Source organism: Camelus dromedarius, chromosome 7, assembly GCF_036321535.1.
Source record: "Camelus dromedarius isolate mCamDro1 chromosome 7, mCamDro1.pat, whole genome shotgun sequence".
NCBI lineage: Eukaryota > Metazoa > Chordata > Mammalia > Artiodactyla > Camelidae > Camelus > Camelus dromedarius.
Genome location: NC_087442.1, coordinates 30,976,822 through 30,998,554, shown reverse-complemented (window position 1 = coordinate 30,998,554; position 21,733 = coordinate 30,976,822). Strand labels below are relative to the sequence as shown.

The following is a 21,733-nucleotide window of genomic DNA, read 5'->3' as shown; positions in this document are numbered from 1 at the left end:
CTCCAACTCATAGACTTTGCTCTTAACTCAAAGGCTAACATTTACAATCAATCCTTCATTAAAACTAAATTTCAGAAATCATCTTTAGAAGAGAAGGGGAACATGAATCAAGGCTGAAAACAGACAAGTCAGCAGAAATCATTTGGATTTATAACTGATCTTCCCCCCAGGAAGATGAAACAGGTGTTTGAAGACGCGGCCCATCCTGCAGTGGCTGTGGAGCATGCTGAGTTAGACCATGGACTACGAAGGCAAACTGTGTGGGTTCTGACCCTGGCTCTCCTACTTCCTGCCTCTATGACTTTGAGCAAATTTCCTAAGTTTTCCCTAAGTCTTGTAAAATGGGAATAATACCATTACTGCTTCTTAGAAATATTATTTGAATGAAATGAATTAATATTTGTAAAGAGCTTAAAATGGAATTTAATACAAAGTAAGTTTCTTAGTTTTTTTTTTAAAAAAAAAGTGATAAAAACATCTCTTTTCCTAAGATACCACATTTCTTAATTAATAAATGCTCTTTCTTCATTAATGGCAGGCTTCTGATCCTATATAAAATCATCACTCATATCTATTAAAGCAAACAGATATAGTAATGGGTTAATATACTTGAAAAACAGGGTAACCACAAGTCAGAAGCATACAACAGAGTCACAAAAACCAAAAAGAAACCAAGATAATACAAAAGAAAATTATCAAACCACAAAAAAGAAAAAGAAAGGAACAAAGAGGAAATAAATCAACTGGAAAACTAAGTTCAAAATGGCAATAAACACATATCTATCAATAATTATTGTAAATGTCAATGGACTGAATGCTCCAGTCTAAAGACACAGAGTGGCAGGCTGGATAATAAAACAAGAACCTACAATCTGCTGCATACAAGAGGCCAACTTTAGGGAGAAGGACACATATAGATTGAAAGTGAGAGGATGGAAAAAGATACTTCATGCAAATGGAAACAACAAGAAAGTAGGAGTAGCAATACTGATTTCAGACAAAATAAGACTTAGAAACAAAGGCCATAAATAAGACACTATATAATGATTAAAGGAGCAATACAAGATGAGGGCATTATACTGGTTAACATATATGCACCCAATATAAGAGCACCTAAATACATAAAGCAAATACTAACAGATATAAAGGGGAAATTGATAGGAACACAATCATAGTAGGACAGATCTTCCAGACAGTAAATCAGTAAGGCCAACAGAGAAACTAAATGACACAATAGAACAGTTGGACTTGGTTGATATTTTTAGGACATCATGTCCCTCTCAAATAGAATATATATTCTCTTCAAAAGCACATGGAACATTCTCTAGGATAGATCATGTACTCAGGCACAAAAGAAGCCTCAACAAATTTAAGAGGACAGAAGTTATTTCAAGCATCTTTTCTGACCACGATGCCATGAAACTAGAAATCAACCACAGAAAAACAAAGGAGAAAAAAAAAATGACAGCATGGAGATTAACAACATGCTCTTTAAAAAACCATTGGGTCAATGATGAAATCAAAGAAGAAATTAAAAAATACTTTGAGACCAACAACGATGAAAACACAACCACACAAAATCTATGGGATGCAGCAAAAGCAGTCCTAAACGTGAAGTTCATAGTGATACAGGCCTTCCTCAAAAAAGAAGAAAAATCTCAAATAACCTAACCTATAACCTAAAAAAAAAAAAAAAAAAAAAAAAGAGAACAGCAAACAAAACCAAAAGTCAGCAGAAGGAAGGAAAGGAAGGAAATAATAATGATCATGAAGGAAATAAGTAAAATAGAAAAAACAATACAAAAAAGTCAATCAAGCCAAAAGCTGGTTTTTTGAAAGAGTAAACAAAATCGACAAACTTTGGCCAGACTCATCAAGAAGAAGAGAGAACACAAATAAACAAAATAAGAAAGGAAAATGGAGAAATTACAAAATATTACAAGAGAATATTATGAACAACTATATGGAAACAAATTGGATAACCTAGAAGAAATGGACAAGTTTTTGGAAACATACAGTCCCACCAAGACTGAATCAAGAAGAAATAGACCACTTGAACAGACCAATCACTAGAAATGAAATAGAATTAGCAATTAAAAAACCTCCCTGAAAACAAAAGTCCAGGACCAGATGGCTATACTCGAGAATTCTACTAAACATACAAAGAAGAACTCATACCAGTCTTTCTCAAACTCTTCCAAAAGATTGAAAAGGAGGGAGTACTCCCCAACTCATTCTATGAAGCCACCTTTACCCTGATATGAAAACCAGACAAAGACACTACGAAAAAAAGAAAACTACAGGCCAATATCACTATCACTGATGAACATAGATGCAAAAATCCTCAACAAAATATTAGCAAACAGAATCCAACAGCACATGAAAAAGATCATACACCATGATCAAGTTGGATTCATCCCAGGGACAAAAGATGGTTCAACATACACAATCAATGTAATACACCATATCAACAAAAGAAAGTACAAAAACCACATGATATCTCAATAGATGCAGAAAAAGGACTTGATAAAGTTCAACACCCATTTATGATAAAAAAAGAAAAAACTTACCGAAGTGTGTATAGAGGGAACATATCTCAACATAATAAAAGCTATTTACGACAAACCTATAGCCAGCATAGTACTTAACGGTGAAAAACTGAAAGCCTTCCCACTAAAATCTGGAACAAGATAAGGATGCCCACTTACACCACTTCTATTCAACATAGTATTGGAAGTCCTAGCCACAGCAATTAGGCAAGAAAAAGAAATAAAAGGGATCCAAATTGGAAAAGAAGAGGTAAAACTGTCACTATATGTAGATGACATGATAATATATATAGTAAACCGTAAAAGCTCCACACAGAGACTACTAGAGGTAATAAAAGAATTCAGAAAAGTAGCAGGATACAAGATGAACATACAAAAATCAGTTGCATTTCTTTACACTAACAATGAATTAGTAGCAAAAGAAAGTAAAGAAACAATCCCCTTTAAAATCACATCCAAAACAATAAAATACTTAGGAATACACCTGACCAGTGAGGTGAAAGAATTATACAGGGAGAACTACAAAACACTGATTAAGGAAATTAAAGATGAATTAAAGAAATGGTCTTGGATTGGAAGAACAAATGTCATTAAAATGGCCATACTGCCCAAGACAATCTACAGATTTAATGCAATCCCTATCAAATTACCAGGACTTTTTTTTTTTTTTTAACAGAACCAGAACAAATGATCCTAAAATTTATATGGCATCACAAAAGACCCAGAATTGTCAAAGCAATATTGAAGAAAAGGAACAAAAGCAGGAGGAATAACCCTCCCAGACTTCAGACAATACTACAGAGCCACAGTAATCAAAACAGCATGGTATTGGTACAAAATCAGACATACGGATCAATGGAACAGAATAGAGAGTCCAGATATAAACCCACAGACCTATGGTCAATTAGACTTCAACAAAGGAGGCAAGAATATACAATGAAGAAAAGACAATCTCTTCAGTTAAGTGGCATTGGGAAAACTGGATGGCAGCATGTATATCAATGAAGTTAGAACACTCCCTCACTCTTTACACAAAAATACTCAAAATGGCCTCAAGATGTAAACATAATACATATAAATATAATACAAGATATGATAAATCTCGTAGAAGAAAACATAGGCAAAACATTCTCTGACGTAAGTCTTAGCAATGTTCTACGGTAGTCTACTCAGGCAATAGAAATAAGATAAAAAAATAAACAAATGGTACCTAATTAAACTTACAAGCTTTTGCGCACAGCAAAGGAAACCATAAGCAAAACAAAACAACCTAAAGAATGGGAGAAAATATTTGCAAATGATGCGACTGACAAAGGCTTAATTTCCAGAATACGTAAACAGCTCATACAACTTAACAAAAAAAAAACCAATCCAAAAATAGGCAGGGGATCTAAACAAGCATTTCTCCAATGAAGACATACAAATGGCCAATAGGCACATGAAAAAATGCTCAATATCATTGATTATCAGAGAAATGCAAATCAAAATTACAATATGGTTATCACCTCACACCAGTCAGAATGGCCATTGTCCAAAAGTCCGTGAATGATAAATGCTGGAGAGTCTGTGGAGAAAAGGGAACTCTCCTACACTACTGATGGGTATGTAGTTTGGTGCAGCCATTGTGGAAAACAGTATGGAGATTCCTTAAAAGACTAAAAATAGACTTACCATATGATCCAGCAATCCCACTTCTGTCATATACCCAGAGGGAACTCTAATGTGAAAAAATGCATGCACCCTAATGTTCATAGCAGCACTATATACAACAGCCAAGACATGGAAGCAACCTAAATGTTCATTGACAGTTGACTGGATAAAGCAGCTGTGGTGTATTTATACAATGGAATACTACTCAGCCATAAAAAATAAAATAATGCCATTTGCAGCAACATGGATGGACCTAGAGATTGTCATTCTAAGTGAAGTAAGCCAGGAAGAGAAAGAAAAATACCATATGGTATCACTCTAAAAAAAAGAAAATAAATCAAAAAAGAAAAAAAAGAAAAAAGAAAAAAGACACTATGAACTCATCTACAAAACAGAAACAGACTGGTAGACAGTAAAAACAATCTTACGGTTACTGAGGAAAGCGGGTGGGAAAGGATAAATTTGGGAGTTTGAGATTTACAAATGTTAGCCACTATATAAAAAATAAGATTTTAAAAAGTTTCTGCTCTACAGCACAGGGAACTATATTCAATATCTTGTAATAACATTTAAGGAAAAAGAATATGAAAACATATGTATGTATATGCATGACTGGGACATTGTGCTGTACACCAGAAATTGACACATTGTAACTAACTGAACTTCAATTAAAAAAAAAAAAGAAAGAAATTACACTCTGTTATAGAAGATAGTCTAGAAAAGAAGTGTTTCATCTATTTAGTGCTAAGAACTTATTTTTAGTAAATAAAGAAAATGAAAAAAATACTAACTGACTTGACTTCATAGGTAGATTTTGGCTAAAAGGAGTCTGGAGAGATTCTATTCTTGGCTGAAGTCTTCTGATTCTTGTATGACAATTCACATTGTTTAAGATCTGGAAGAGATTTTGATTCTCAAATGAGTATTTTCTATGAGCGGCAATGAGTTGGTTAGTTGGAAATGTCACTCTCATTCTGAGGGCCTCGATTTTACACCATTTCACATTGTCTCTCCTTCCTGATTGCTTCTTGGTTTCTCCTCCCTTTCTGTATGTCGGAGTGGCTGGAGTCCACTTGTTTTGAATCAGACACTAGAACTCTTTATTTCCTTCTGCTGCTGCATCTTGTTAATGCTGCCTCCTTTTCTTTTCACTGACTCATTTGCCAGACTTGTCTATCTCCCACTTTACTTCCTCACCCATATAATCCCGTATCTCCAGCTAAAAACACGATTTGATTTAGGTTTCTCTTCATCCCTTCAAACTCTAAGGTCTAAACATCAACTCATCTGTCTCTTGTTATTTTAAGTACAAAAAGCCACATAGAGAAGACAATCACATTTGACAAAGGACAGAGGTCTTGACTACAGGAAGAACTTTTACAAATCAGTAAGAAAAAAACAAAACAAAACAGGCAATTCAATAGAAAAGTGAGTGAAAAACATGAATACCTGTTTCAAAGAAGAGGAAGCACAAATGGCCAACATGAAAAGATGCTCAAGCTTCATAGTAAACAAGTAAATGCAAAGTAAAACTACCATGAGATGTAATTTCACACTCAACTAATTGGCATATATGAAAATATGACAGTTTCAAAGATTGGTGAGGATGTGGAACAACAGGCATTTGCATACTTGGTTGGTGGGAGTAAATTCTGGAACAATCACTTTGGAAACAAATTTACTGTTACCTAACTAGATTAAACATATGCATATCCTGTCGTCCGATGAGTCTATTGCTAATTATTTAACACGTGTGCTCTAGGAGACCTGTACAAACTGTTTCAGATATTACTGTTTCGAATAGCAAAACAATGGAAATGACCAAAGTATTCATAAGTAGGATGGATAAATAAATTATAGTGTATTAAATCAACAGAGTACTATACATCTGGAAAATAAGTGAACTGTAACTACGTGAATCAACAAGGGTAAATCTGGAACACATAATATTAAGGAAAAAATGCTACTCATGGGAATTCATATGATACCATTTCCTTTCTGATCAATTATGTAGGGATATTTACATATTCACTGTTATAAAAAGTACAGTGAAAAGGAAGGGAACGATTCACTCAACATTCAAGACAGTGATTATATCTCAGAAGAGGAAGATGTACTTAGGAAGGGACCAAAGGAAGCTTCAAAGATATTGTAACCCTCTATTTCTAAGGCTAGGTAGGGAGGCCATTCTTTCCCCTTTAAAATTAATAGATCCGTTACATATACTTCTATGTTTAATGTATTTTGTGGTTAATACATAAAGAATCTAATGCTCAGTAACTATACTTAGGGTTTTAAAAATATTCAGTTAAAGGTTCCTCGATGCCAAGTGAGTTTTGTAGGTTCTCCCTCTCAGTCTTGAAATAAAAGCATTCCACAGTGGAATACAAAGTTAAGGTTAGACATGTTATTAGAATTAATTAATATGGGTATTTGTTTGAAGGCATGTTGAACACAATTTTCTTAATAGTAATAAAAATAATAAAGCTAGCTTTTTATAACATTTCAGATATTTTATACATCATGATTAAAATACAATCCTGGAAAAGTTCTATTAAAGAGAGACATATAAGTTATTAGGATAAATACCTAATTATAGGAAGAATGTAGAAAGAGGGAAACTACAGATACTCTGTAGAAACCCAGAACTTTCCAAGGCTATGAACTTGGATCCATGTAGTTGATTTCACCGTTATCCTGATATGGTTGGATAGAGTAATACCCCTCCCATCCATGGTTTTTCTTTCTGTAGTTTCATTCACCCACAGTCAACTGCAGTCTCAAAATATTAAATGGAAAATTCCAGAAATATATTATTCCTAAGTTTTAAATTGCAGGCCTCTCTGAGTAGCATGACGAAATCTTGTGACGTCCTGCTCCATCCCACCCAGACCGTAAATCATCTCTTTGTTCAGTGTATCCCACCTGTTCCTCACTTAGTAGCCCACCTTGGTTACCAGACCAGTTGTTGTGACATTGCAGTACTTGTGTTCAAGTGACCTTTATTTTACATAACACTAGCTCCAAAGGGCAGGAATAGTGATGCTTGCAATTAAAAATACGCCAAAGAGAAGCTGTAAAGTACTTCTTTTAAGTGAAAAGGTGAACATTCTCAACTTAATAAGGAAAAAGAAAATGTATGCTGAGATTGCTGAAATCTACGCTAAGAATGAATAGTCTGTGAAGCTGGGAAGAAGGAAAAAGAAATTAGTGATAGTTTTGCTGTCACACCTCAAAATGCAAAAATTACAGCCACAGTGCATGATAAATAGTTAAGATGGAAAAGGCATTAAATTTGTAGAAGTATTTTGAGAGAGAGAATTTTGAGAGAGTAATATTAAGAGAAATTCACATAACTTTTACTAGAGAATATTGTTGTAATTGTTCTATTTTATTATGTTATTGTTACTCTCTTTGCCCAATTTGTAAATTAAACTTTATCACAGGTGTGTATACATGTAAAAAAAAAAAATAGAGCACGTTCTGTACTATCTGAGGTTTCATGCATCCACTAGGGGTCTTAGAACCTATACCCTATAATAAGGGAGGACCACTGTGCTACTAAAAACATTAGGGGAAGAGGGAGAGAAACCCACAGACTTCCAACTCTGTGATCTTCTTCCAGCTGCTGCATAGACCATGGTATGTGAGAAAGGGCTGGGCACTGAGAAGAATGGAAGGAAAGACTGATGTGTTCTTTTAGACTTTCATTCTCCAAACAAGTCTGAAGTTTTCTTTTTGAGTTCTTTTCTAACCTCACCCCCACTTCTTGCCATCTGGCATATAGAGTATGTATTTCCACATTTTCCCTTTACAAAGTTATGGATTCTCTACAAAGTTAGAGACTACAGAGAAACTAGGGGATGTTCAAGGAATTGGGGAGTTTATGATGCAATACACAATTTGATGAACGTCCATCAAAGGCACTCAGTTTTAAAGCCAAATACAGAAAACACACAAATCATGTGACAGTGGGATGGGGATAGAGATTGTTCTGTACAGTTGCTGTTGTTGGAGGCAGAATCCCCTCCTTAAAGCTTGCATTGTGCAAGTTTTTTTAAAAAAGAAAAAGAATAAACACAAACCCTGAAATAATCCTAGTAAAAACTGACAAACATTTCTCAAGTTAGTCAAATGTCTTATAACATTGGTCTTAAAGTATTTTATTGCATGTGTTTTAAGTCCTCCAGAAATAGAAGTTTTCTTCAACTTCTCCTCTTTCCCAAAATTCTGAAGGAAAGAAGTTTAAAATATGGTATACTAAATTTATTAGATTGTAATCTTTTTGATTTCTCACTTTTTATATCAATTTATGAAGTTTGTTGTTTAGAGAGGCATCCTTAGAGATGTGTCAGGAAATATCAGAAATGTAAAGTAGTTTGCCACACAGGAGGTGGGAAGGTAATGTTACTTTGTCATTATTCACATTTGCTAAGTTACAAATCCTTTTGTTAGAAATAGGCAGAAGAACTGTTTCAGAAAAAATGACTGGAACCAGAGTCTCACTGTTTTTCTTTAATTCTGGTGAAACCGAAAAAATTTGAGATCATGAAATTGAGTCAGTTTTAATGGAAAATAAAAATGTTGATCCACATTTAATGGATTCCAACTTAACTGTTGACTGAATTATTCAGTAATACATTGAATATATCATATTTAAATTTTTCCTTGCAATTTTGGAGCAGCTGCGTGGAACTGAAGGAAATTTCTGTTTTCTGAAGGACTCTGATGTTGTGGAATCATTTTACAAAGAGCAGCAGGATCTAGGGAGGATGGATGAGAGGCACAGAGAAGTGGAACTTAGGACTTAAGACCCCACTGCTACTTCTGCCTAGTGCATGTAATACTCTCACCCCAAGCGTACGTGCGCGCGCACACGCAACTACCATCTTTTTTGTTTGTTTTTCGAATGCAGTGTCTACTTCGTAAGACTGCTCATCTAGAATTTAACTTGTTTCTTTTTGAGCTTCCTGTCCACAAAAGATTTCTGAGACTGCATGCTATTAGGTTCTGGATTACTGAACTATTTTCACCAATGCTTATTATTCAGTACATTAATGATTTATCTATTTTGTGTCCTTTCTTTTTCTGACAATGTGGTCTCCTCCCAACTGAAAATAAAGATTGCTGTGTCCACTGTATCCTGGCCTGCTTGTTCTGTGAATTCCTGACCCTCTGCAATATTGTCCTGGGACAAGCTTCGTGTGGCATCTGCACCTCCGAGGCCTGCTGCTGCTGCTGCGGAGATGAAATGGGAGATGACTGTAACTGCCCCTGTGACATGGACTGCGGCATCATGGATGCCTGCTGCGAATCGTCGGACTGTTTGGAAATCTGTATGGAATGCTGTGGAATTTGTTTTCCTTCATAAATATTTATCTTCCATTTGTGTTAAAACTGGAGAGTGTTTTAAAACTTTTCTTTTAAGGGGGAAGAAAAGCACATGGTAAGTCTCATCTAACAACCCAGGATTTGCACTGTTAACTCATTATTTTTAGTAATCTCTGAATGCCTTTTTTTTTCCTCTAACCAAATCTACATGGTTTAATATGTGAAATTTTAACTACTTTTAAACTTAATAAATTACAATGACTGAGGGACATTTTCACTAAAAAAAAAAGGGGGGGAAGAAAAAGAAAAAAAAAGAAAAAACTGGTTCTTTCCTTTTATACTCATTTCTATGTCTTTTAACCATGCTTAGGAGCCTCTTGCTCCAAATATCTTACATCTCAGTGGGTATTTAACTCAATTTATGTTTGATGATTAACAATGGTTAAAAGTAAGCATTCTTGAAAGTAAACTTTGGGAAACATGCCCACACAGTCGTTGGGACCCAGTGTTGACCTCCCTGCTCTGTCCTCCCCCCGGTCATCAGACACTGAGCGCCTACTATCTGTAATCTCCTGCTGCACCGCAGAGAGGCCTGTCATCCAGCTCCCATCCAGAGGAGCACGCACAGGTTAGCAGACGAGAGGCCTGTAAAGAGTGAGCCAGTCCACAAGGCATACTGAAGTGAGGCTGATGAGACAGAGGACCTCAAAAGGCTACAGGAATACACCGAAAAGAACAGCTCCTGTCTACTGGAATATTCAGAAAGCTTCAAGGAGAATGTGGCATTTGAGGAGGCCTCTGAGGAGGAGTGATTCATCTGCTGCTGGGATGAATTAGCTTTAGGACCAGGTTTTAGGTGGCCAGTCTGAGCTGCGTGTGCCCTTAAGCAGTTACAAGAAAAATGCCTTCCATATGTAGTTTCTTTAGTTGAAGCTGTACACCTTTTTTGAAACTATAAAATTTAAATTAACTAAAAATACGCATTTTTCACATATAATTTAGATGTTATGCTGAAGTTTTGATAAAAATAGAATGCTATATTAAAATAGCTATATTTTATAAAGAATGTGGAATACTTTTAACAAACTGCATTTAAATTCGGAGATGTTTTTATATTAAAATCCCAGCATTGATTTTGATTTGTTCAAAAGCTTTCCTTTTTTTTTTCCTTTATGGAGAGCTTTAAGTCTTTTTTCATGGGTTGTTTGGTTAAGAAACAAATCAGAAAGAAAACAAACATTCTATTTTATAAACACAGTCTTCAGTGGAAACCACTCCTTCCAATGCAGTGGGAGTGAGAATCTTCACATCCACGACTATGACCAAGTTTCAGTATTGTAGTTTTATATTAAATTAAACCAATATGGCAGGTCATAAAGATTCTTAAGTGTAAAGAAATAAATCAGTTGCAAGACTTACTAGAGTTACTAAGACACAGAGACATTGTGTGGTGCCGGGGAGAGTAGATTTTCATACTCCATGCTCTCCTACTAAGTTTGAGCTCCCCAGATTGTAGTTTAGCCTGATTTAATGTAATTTCTTCTAGAAATTTTGAGAGTATACTTCTGGATTAATAGTAATTTTCAGTTCTTCCAGTTGAGCACCAAGTTGATAGTAAAAACAAATGCATGTTTTTAGGAAGCCTTTCAACAAACAAACAAAGGCTTTTAAGAACGATTTTAAACCTCAAGCATGGGTATGTCACTGATCATTTCTCCTTTGAGATGAAACCTAGTTTCTGCTTATATCATTACTTAAAGGGCTTAAAAAAGAAAAAAGCTAGCAGACTCTTGAATCCCCTTTTCAGTACTCTACACACACACACACACACACACACGGTTAAATTGTTGGGTTTAAATAGAATTCTAGTAAACAGCTGTCTTTCTCTTCCTTGTCTAAAGAGTGTCTTTGATGTAACAAATGAAACAGAAGAACACCTTTCTACTATTTCAGAGTAGCCAGAATCTGAATATTTACATATACCTAAAGTTAACTTACGCATATATGTTAGGATGTAAGAGTATTAACTTTGTATTGACATATAAAGCCTTCTAATGACCTGGAATCATTAAAACATCCTTTTTGTCCTGCCAACGTATTCAGCCAAATCGTTTCTCTAATATTTAAGTGTATTCTGCTACTAGTTGCCATGAAGATATTAGTACTTTTAAAACAATGTTTCTCTGTAACAGAGAGCATTCACTGATAGCAGAATTTTATTTTCGTATTTATATTCAGTGTACTTTCCCACTATTGTCTACTCTGCAGTCATTCCATAAAGCACCTTGTATGATTTTTAAAAAATAAGTGAAGAAAACAAAAGTAGGCAAATGTGAAAGTAGTTTCAATATATATTTTAGAATTTCTGTGTGTAAAATGTTTTGTTGACTCCTGGCTGTCATGACTAAGTGCTGTAGTTTACAGTTATAGATTTGGTCTCCTTTTAAATGTGGAAACTTAATCTTAAATATTTTTAAACTGGACCTGTATTATCCTGAATATTATTTTGAAATAAAAAAGGACTTCTCTGTTGTCCTTTAGCATATTTTCTGTCTAACTGATACAAGGATATTTAAACAAATTCAACTCTAATTTAAAACCTGAGGTTTCTTTTTTGTTGTTACATCCCCTTCTGAAGATCTCCTAGTGTCCTTGTGTAAAATCACATGACTCATGCCCATAAATGAACTGTGAAAGATTCATATCACTTTATACTGCAAATCACAGTTAACTTATGATTTTTCAAAACAGTTTTCTTTTAAAAATTCACAATAGGTAAAAATCCACGTATTATACTTTTTTTTTTTTTTTTTTTTTTTTAGTATTTCCTTTTATCTGTTTGTTTTGGAGTTATCTCCCACAGTCCAAAAACTAAGGCAATATTTATATATGTATGCTGAGGTTAAACACAAAAGATCTATGGAATTGTGTATTAATTAGATTTAATGAATTTCACCCAAAAGTAAATCGTCAGAAGTAATATCAACTAGGATTTTTAGCAGCACAATGTTTAAGTTTATAGTAAATGTTTTAGTATTTAACCCCCATGATGCTGAGAGAGAAACACTGTACTAGGATCAGAACACCAGATGAATTAAATTCTCCACATTTTTTTAAACAAAATGAATTTGTCTAATATAATAAAGTTCACTACTTCTCTGTATGTAGGTTGCTAAAAAGTGATTTTCTTAACTCAGATTTTAAGCCAGATAACCATTTGTTTATTTTAAGCTAAATCACTTTATTTTGGAGAAGGCTTCTTATTTAGGAATATAATAATTTTTTGTGTGTTCTTACAGTATGCTGAGTCTGTCCAGTTTTCTCACCTGAAATAGTGTTTCTCTGGACCAAGTTCAAGGAGTAACCAAGGCAACCTTATGTAATAACATTTGATTCTTTATCCATATAAACTCTATCAGTGCCCTAGATTCTAACGTTATAAACGTCAAAGTCACTGCCTCACAGAAATAAGACTCGAGTCCAGAGTCTCAGTGGCTTGCCTTCTTGAATTCCAGTTTTAATTCTTAGATTTACCCAACCACCTAATGCATAAGTTTATTAATAAGATTATTTTTCAAATTATTCAAGACCTTTATGCCCTTTCCAATTACTTGTGATTTATAAGCCTGTAGGTTTATTTCATCTAATCAGACAGGCAAGGTAAAATTTCATCAAGTACTACAAAATATCCATTTTTCTCTTCTCTTAATACTAATGTAGGAAAGCAAACCATTTTTGCTTTCGACAGCAGTTAATATCTGGATAGGGTTTATTCCACACTTACTAGCTGTAGTTTAAAATCGAGGATTGGGTACTACTGCCCTTCATCTCCATGCCCCACTATAACCAATAAATTTATACTGACTTATCTCTAAGCCTCTCCAGGGAGTCACAGAATCCTCAGGAAGTTTCCACCTGGGGGGAGTTTGGTGCTTCCCATGAGAAAACTGCTAGTTCCAATAGTGAGCCTACTAATATCTGCTTGCTCACTTAAGATTACTTTTAGAGATTTTGGTTAAAATGGAAGGGGTTGTGGAAAGGAGGGAACATTAGCCCTAACGTGGAGGATGGTTTATGCAAAAACTCTCTTTGGTGACTAAATCCACTATGCATTGTCACAGTGCAAAATTCCCAGTGAGCAATGGCTGCACCCTCAGCTTTAAAGGACTAAATCAAAACAGCATCCAAATGATCAAATCTGAATGAAGTCAACAGGCGATCTGGAGTTGAAAAGGATTATAAGCAAAGCCACAGCCAAGCGCTGCTCCCCGACCCCCACCCCCACAAAGCGAGTAGAAATCTGCCCCACCTTATTCTTCATCACACTGGGACAACACTGGGACGCTTCCACTGGGGCAGGGACCGTTGCTGCTAAGTCACCAAATGTCAACATGAGTAATTTCCTGCCTTCCAACTGAACCGGGGCTACTAGTTCTAGCTCTACTGTTTGCTTGTCCATTATTCATGCCCTCTCACCCCAATACTCACTAAAAGAGAATCTTGAATTTATTTGTGAGGTGACCATGAAGAAATCACTTCAGATAACCATCCCTCGACACATGAGCAACATGGGGTCTAGATACCCGTGTTAAAGACAAAATACAGCTCTGCAATTAAGTGCTCGCTTCCAGGCAGGTCTTTGAGCTTCAGTGGAGAATGTAATTATTAGGAAAATAGTGAAAAGCAAATTCAAACCAACTCTAAGTTTAGCTTGAAACACTGAAAAGGTTCTTAAGTTCTGTCTGATGCATAAAGGGGCAGAAGCAAAGGAATGACGTTCCAAAGCCAAGAAAGAGGGTGTACAAAGGCAGCTTGATCCACTTGACATAGTTCATAGCCTTTTGCAAAGGAATCAAAGCCAGTTGAGCAGGGAACCAAAAGATCTCATTATAGGATGAAGCTAAGCCATATTAAAGCTTGTGCACTAGTAACTATGTCTAAAAACAGCCTGCTGTTTTATATTGAACCAATACATTTCTTAACTTGGTAGGTTGCAGTGTAAAGATGTACAGAGCCTGTCGGCTGGATGCTATGCCAATTACAGATGTGGCGGAGTGGGGTCAGACACCTACAAATAGTTAGGATCTCAAGCCATCTTCGAGTGAAACAAAAGAAGTTTTAAAATGTCATCTCAAAACCTAGAAAGCACAGTTCATCATGTGTGTCTGATTCTCAGAGTCTTGAGATCACCTTTATTATTTAATTTAATGTGGACGTCATACGATCCCTCAGTCCGAATGCACAGTTCTTTCAAGGACATGAATAGTACCTGAGAGATAAGGAGAGTATCTTTTAAAAGTAACACCTTCAGATGACAAGGCATCTGTGATCAGCTCTGCAGGAACTGCGTTTTATTGATGCTGTGGGGAAAGAGGAGGGAAATGTCCACGAATACATATTATATTAGATTTTGTTAGATCATCAGAAAGAATAATCGGTCATATTTACACAATTACACTTTTGTAAACTCTTATGCCAGCATAACTATAATACATATTCTGGTAGAAGTCCATTAAACTGCAATCCTGAAGCAATTTGGCTGCTGAGGACATTATTTTTGATCTAATTATTCACAAATTAATGAATAAAATTAAATTCCAATCACCAAAGAAAATGAAGTAATGGTGAGAATCAGAACTACAGATTAGTTAAAGCAAAGATATGCAAGGCACAACAGAATTAAAGCATTTCTTTTATTCAAACTCAGTGCTCAAAAAAGAACAAATCCATCATCTTGAAATTTGACTTGTAGCTTGACATTAAAAATAATATGAGTCGAATTTTCAGTGGGGTAAGCACAAAACTAGTTCAAGTTGTGTCACTCTCAATTACTGTACTCAGGTGGTGTGCCCATTAAAATTCCCACTTGTGGGTTCCGCTCACTATGCAAATGGGGTCATTACCTGGAGAATTTAATTGGTTATGACACTGGGAGTAGGACTTTTCCTTTCAAAATAAACCTACTTACACACATTTTCACTAGACATGTGATTGTTATATACATATACTTTGGATTGTTTGGCTCTATAAATATTTACTAAAATGAGACTATCTTGGCGTACTTATTTCTTACAAATAATTCAAAGTGGAGCCAAATTACTTGTGCATATGGTTTTATTTGTTTGTATAGAAGGCTAGTTAGAATTATTTTTCTATTATTACCTTGCTTAACAAAATATTATTTTAAAACAATCTTTGTATCTTTCACACCACCCATCTCATGTGGGTACATTTCCCGTGAAGGTTTTCATCACTTAATAGTGGACATTTTCTCTTTCATCAGAGTTCTAAATATTTCCTTTGAGGGGCTTCCTCCACTTTTCTCCTTTTTTGTCACTTAAAAAAAATATATACAGTTGAAGAGTTAACCTGCTGTCTTGGGTGTATAATATTCATAGCATTGCTGAGGAACCACGCCCACAACACCCACAAGGCCCTTACATTCACTAATAGGACGGGGTGAGGATGTCAAGCGGTTTGTCCGAATTAGTTCTAGAGACATTTCCACCAACAGCCATAAGACAACTGAATTTAAAAAGAACAAACTACAAATCGGTATGAAAAGTACAGTTCTCCATACACCTGCTGTTTTCCCTGATGGTGAGGATTTCACCTACAGAGGACCTGAGTTTATAGCGAGCTAACAAGGATATTGATAATGGCCTGAATTTACAATGAACACTGAAATTGCAGCATGGTTTAGTGGGTATAATATTAAATTGGGCATCCAGGAATTTAGTTCCTAGACACTGCCTCAAGTAGCAGTTCCCAGAGAGAACCTGAAGTAGGAACAAAATTGCTCTCAGTATTAATGATACCATCTCAGGGAAGCAACCACAGTTCGTTGCAGGAGAGGGACTGCGCCATCTAAGTTTGTATGACTATATACCAAGTTGCACAACGAGCCCAGGTTTTATCACTAGCTTATCTGGAGCTAAAGAGAATATTTTTTTCCTTTAATGTGAAAAAGAACATTCTAAAATCAGAGAAGAAAATAATTCCAGGGATGATAGAACAAATACTACAAATTGGTAACTGGACCATTGGGCAGGCTTTTTAATATCTGTAACGATGGGAAATTTCCCATAGAATATCAAACATGGATCCAAGTCTCTGACATTCATTTTCCTATGATATTTCTAATTGTGCCCGGAGGATAAGAAGGAGTTGGCGCATCCAATAAATACAATCATTTACATGCATGGAGCTCCCTTTGATGTTAATAGGACCTATGGAAAGGGGAGTTATGCACCACGAAAACGGAGTTCAATGTGAATCGAGTTCTTTCTTTTTAACATGCAGTGGTATTGCCAACACATTTGGATTTTCTTACTGCTTATCTTTGCTTTGTCTGTGATGTTTAAGTTGCAGTTGAGTGAAGTGCTCCATGTGTGGAGGAAAGATAGCCGGAAAGAGAGGATGTGATGATTGGAGAGCACATACTCAGGGACCAGCTTTATAAGAGAGCATCCCAAAGTGATAGGGCCTGACATTTGTAGAGCTGGCTTAACTTTTCAAAAGGAAAACACGTACATTTTCTCATTTGATCTTCACAACCCTATGATTCATCTAGGATATACATTTTATTTCCATGTGACAGATGACAAAACTGGGACAGGTTGCTTCAATTCACTTCCTAAAGCAACACACTTCCTGATAGAATGTGGGAGACCTGATTCCTAGTCCCAGATCTTTCCATGAAAACGGTGCACTTCTTAGGGAATCTTATCTATGACTTAATAGATTCCATCAGAACTGCTCTGATTGAAGCTGGAGTGAGGGCACTGGGATTTGAACTCTTCCCTGCTTTGTTCCTGTCTCTCTTCTTTACCTTGAGTGGGAGTCCTGGCATGGGCTCCAAGGGAGACTGAAATGCACAGCTACTAATCTGTAGCTACTTATATGTGCTACTTATCTCATTACATATATTGACCCCAAAAGTCAATGAACTGACAATATTTCACCGTCCTGTACCTACTTATCAATGATTTTTTTCTCTAGATGGGCAAGGGGTCAAGAGCTAGAAATTCTTTATAAGGCTGTTTGCTGGTCTTTCTCCAGATCTGTCCTCTGTCTCTGCCAGGCTCCCTTGCCTTTTGGTTTCTAGTTGGCTTTGGTTGATGGCAAGCACTAATGGAGAATCAGAAGATGGGAGGAGAGAGAGGTCAAGGTATTAATTCCCACCCAGTTCCCTGGCCCTCTTCAGGCCAGGCAGTGATTTTTCACAAGTCCATTTGTCCATATAAGGGGATCCTGAGCAGTGACCCCTCCGCACTGCTACAGTTCCCTGATCATGCCTCTTCAGGCGTGGGGAAGGAATGTTTCCCACCATTGCTAGTCCCTGGCACTTCAAAATCCCTTGTTGGTTACCTCTGAACTGACTGTTCCTCTGTAAACAGTCCCTTTTATTAAATGCTCTTCAATTAAGCCCTCTGAGTGAGCCAACTGTTTCCTGCCAGTACCCCAACTAATGAGGCAGTGAGAAAGAGTGAGTCTGGGTGTGTGCAAATGCACGTGTTGTCTGAATCCAATATTGCTATCATGTGTTTCTAAGATTTATCAAAGTAATATAAATTCTAGTGGTCTCTTAGACGTTTACCTCTTCAACATGGACAGTTAGTCAAATCTCATATTGCAAGAACTACTGTAGACACTCCAGAAACTTAACAACTTCAGGTTCAAGGCTCACACGCGACACTGTAACATGCTGGGGGTGGGGAAGGGAAAGAAAGAGGGTATCATCACCGTGAGTGACCCAAAGTTTATAGAGTTTATGAAGCTTTAGGATCCCTAGAGGTTTTCCTTCTTTCCCACAACCTACAAGGACTCAACATCATTATTAACACAAGCAGATACCAACAGAAAGCTGAGCTGGGCAACGAATCCCTCTGGAAATGCGTTATTTGGGGACTCTGTGAATGTAACCAATAGTAATAAAACAACTGAATATGACATCAACACGCCTTCAGAGTCAAATAGTTCTAAGCTAAAGCAGGTCCAGTATCAACCTCAGTCCTCCAGTTTAACATGCAAGTTGGTAAACTGACAATGTTTTCATTCATGTCTCGGTAGTCACCCAGTTAGTCTAGGAACATTTACTGATCACCCGTTTGTGCCAGACCCAGTGCTGGGAGTAGTGATAGCACGATGTTCATTCATGAGTTTCAGTTGAGAAAGAGAGGGAGACAGAGAGTGCACATTAATTTGATAGAATTAAAGAGCTACATAATAGGGGCAGGGCCAATTGCTAAAAGAGAGGAGAGGAGGGGGTGGGGTGGCTGAGGCCCCCTAGGAGAGCCAGGAAGGTCTCCTGGAAGAAGTAATATTTGAACTGGGACTTGGAGAGAGCCAATGGTTATGTGTGCCTTCTCAAGCGCAGTGAGGTTGGAGAGGACAGAGCTGGTGATGATGAGAAGCAGCAGTCTGACAGGCAGCACCTTAACTGCTTTGCTGAAGGCTCTGAACTCTGAACTCTGACCTGCAGACACAGTGAAGCCCTCTGAAGAATTTCATCAAGGAAATGGCAAGATCAAAAATGTATTTTGATATAATTTTACTGGGGCAGCAGATAAGTGATGGACTAGAGGGGACTGAGGATGAACGTGGGTAGGGAGTTAAAAGACTGTGGGTCCATTTACACAAAAGATGGTGAGAGCCTGAACTAAGGCCCTGACTGTAGGAACAGAGAGAGGAGGGTGGTGGGGAGGGACTGCATTAGACACATTTCTGAAAGAGAATTCCAAGACTACTCCAGGTGAATAAACATATTAAATGTGTCCAGTGTCTGCATAGAAAACCAACCATATGAATGCTAAATAAAAGTCAAGTCAAGTTCATAGAAGTTTTAAAGTATATACATGTTTCAGGCCACAAATGTCACGTCTTCCTTAAGTGAGACAGATAATGGAGCTGAAGGTGCTTGTAAACAGTTTCACCAATATTAGGAAACCTCATCAGAATTCCATTTAGGGTTTACATGATGGGAATGGTAGTAGACATGGTGTCCAGGTGGGGGAATCAGTGAGAAAAATGCCAGAGTAAAATTCTCCACTTCCCAAGTCTGCTACGGATGTATGTTAGTGGATGTAAGCCAGGGCTTGCAGGGAAGCAGTGACGTGAAAACAGGGACAAGGAGACATGGACAAAGGATCTCTAAAGTGCCTGGGTGTTTGTTGAATTAATATGTGAATGAATATATATGCATATGTGTATCATGAATAACACGTGCAGAATGGGATTTGTATTACTATAACTCATGGATGACAATATGAGCATAAGAACTGAAAGAGAGGAGAAATTTTCACTAGATACACACAATGGTTTGATCATTTTTAACTAAATCGACAGACCACTAACTACTTACTGATTACTGACTGGTTAAATGAATCATTCATTAATTGGCTTAGTGAGTAAGCCCAGTTCCCATCATAAGTCTTAGGTAATGTATGACCCAAATCTCTTTGGTTGGCCTCCAGCAGCTCTAAAATTAGTGAGTAAATCTTCCAGTTATATCCTTGCCAGACTTTGTCTTTTTGCACAACCTGATTCAAATTTTCAACTGGGCCTGTTCCAAATTTTGTGTTAGTCTGGGAGAGTGTTTACTGGCCCCATGAGGTTGCCTAATTTGTCTTAAGTTCTGTGCATCACACATTATGTTTCCTTAGTTCTAATAAAATGACCCAAACCTGCTTTAACTATTTTATTTTTCACAAAAAAGCCTGTGAAAGGATCACGGAATTAAATTCTGTTTTCTTAAAAAATAATTACGTTAAAATGTAAATATTTAAATTCACATTACAAATGCTAATGAAATTTCAAGGAGGTCTTTAAACTGTAGGTGCTTACTAAGGATAATAAGGAAGAAGGGGAGTCACTAGGGAAAAGGAAGTCACTTGGGCTCTTTTTCTGTCCCTAGTGGTAGAGGCTGGCACTTGAATGGAACCACAATGCAGCTGCCCAGTGGAAGTTCACTATGCCTCTGGCAACTAGACCATAAAATACGAACTGAGGGCTTTTATCTGTTCATGAAAATATTAATTGTTGCAAGTACGGAGGACAAGGCAATGGAAACCCAAACCAAAGATTAAACTGGCTAGATTCTAAAGTGTTGTGTATTTTGGTTCCTTGAGTGTTTTTGTTTTCAGAGATCATGTCAGAATAAAAGGAGTCATGTGCTGAGGTTTTTCATATATTATGAAGTCAAAAGGTTGCCATTCAATGGGATTACATTTTCCTTTAAGCAAAACTTTTTTTTTTTTTTTTTTAGGTCCTTTGACCTGAACTATGATCAACTGTACTGAAGTATATAGGTGATGCAGGTAATTAGTCAGAGGCTATCTCAAAATGTATCTTTTAAAAAAAACATTTCAGTGTATACTGCTGGCATCTTTATTTCCTCTATTCACCTGGGACAAATGACTATTTCCATGGGGAACAAAGTTAATATTTAATAAGAGAGGACATTTTACTTTTATGTTTCCTTAAATTTCAACAAGTGTTCGATTTTGAAAAGTATCAAATGACTGCATGTATTTGTGACACAAAAGTGACACTCCTTCTCTATTCACTAAAACACTCCCCTTATTTGGAAGTTGGCAGATTGTCATCAAAAAAGTTTTTCTAAATGAAAAAAACATGGCGGGATAATACACTGCATAATTCCATTCCGAGTTCGCATTAATAAAGAATGATACTTGTAAGTTTTAGAACCAGAAGTAACACTGTGGCTGTCATATATTACAGTACACAAAATCTGATTCTAACAGAGGAGACATCTGCCAGAAACATTTCAGTTTAGCATGACGAATTTACCTTAGCCCTGTCAAGAATCACATTACGATGCCAAAGTATTGCTTTGAATATATGCTGAGAAACAGAAATAAATTTGTTGAGGTAGGGTTTCAAATCCCCTCAGCATCATGTCATTCCTGGTACTGGGGGTAGGCACACATGAGCCCAGGTGACTCTGCGGGGGATCTGCCAAGAGGGAACGTCACTCACTTAATCAGGACACTGCTGCATGGGGGTGAGAGGAGGGGTTGATCAGCATCACAGCACAGATTCCAGCATACTCAGCTCCCACCAAGGTGAAGGGACGTTTCAAACAGAATCCCTCTCTGAGCCACTTAAACACATTCCCACGGGAAGCTGTTTGCTGGGAGCCCTTTTTTCAGCTTGATGGTAAACTTCTCTGAAAGATTCCA

At 36.7% G+C, this 21,733-nt stretch overlaps 1 protein-coding gene and 1 long non-coding RNA gene across 6 annotated transcripts in view; one reads left to right on the top strand and one right to left on the bottom strand.

Annotated features, from left to right (window-relative positions):
* MDFIC (MyoD family inhibitor domain containing) overlaps positions 1-12,062 on the top strand; it is a 95,251-nt gene extending 83,189 nt beyond the window's left edge. For 2 of the 5 annotated variants that reach the window (XM_031455244.2, XM_031455243.2), the window contains one exon: positions 9,323-12,062. In XM_031455244.2, coding sequence (XP_031311104.1) covers positions 9,323-9,570 — 248 coding nt within the window. In that variant the 3' untranslated portion in view covers positions 9,571-12,062. Of the gene's footprint in view, positions 1-75; positions 1,711-9,322 lie in introns of those variants that run through there. The other 3 variants (XM_031455246.2, XM_064487423.1, XM_031455245.2) reach the window with 3 other exon arrangements.
* LOC135321671 (uncharacterized) overlaps positions 1-21,733 on the bottom strand; it is a 73,399-nt gene that overhangs the window by 20,857 nt on the left and 30,809 nt on the right. The window lies entirely within an intron of this gene.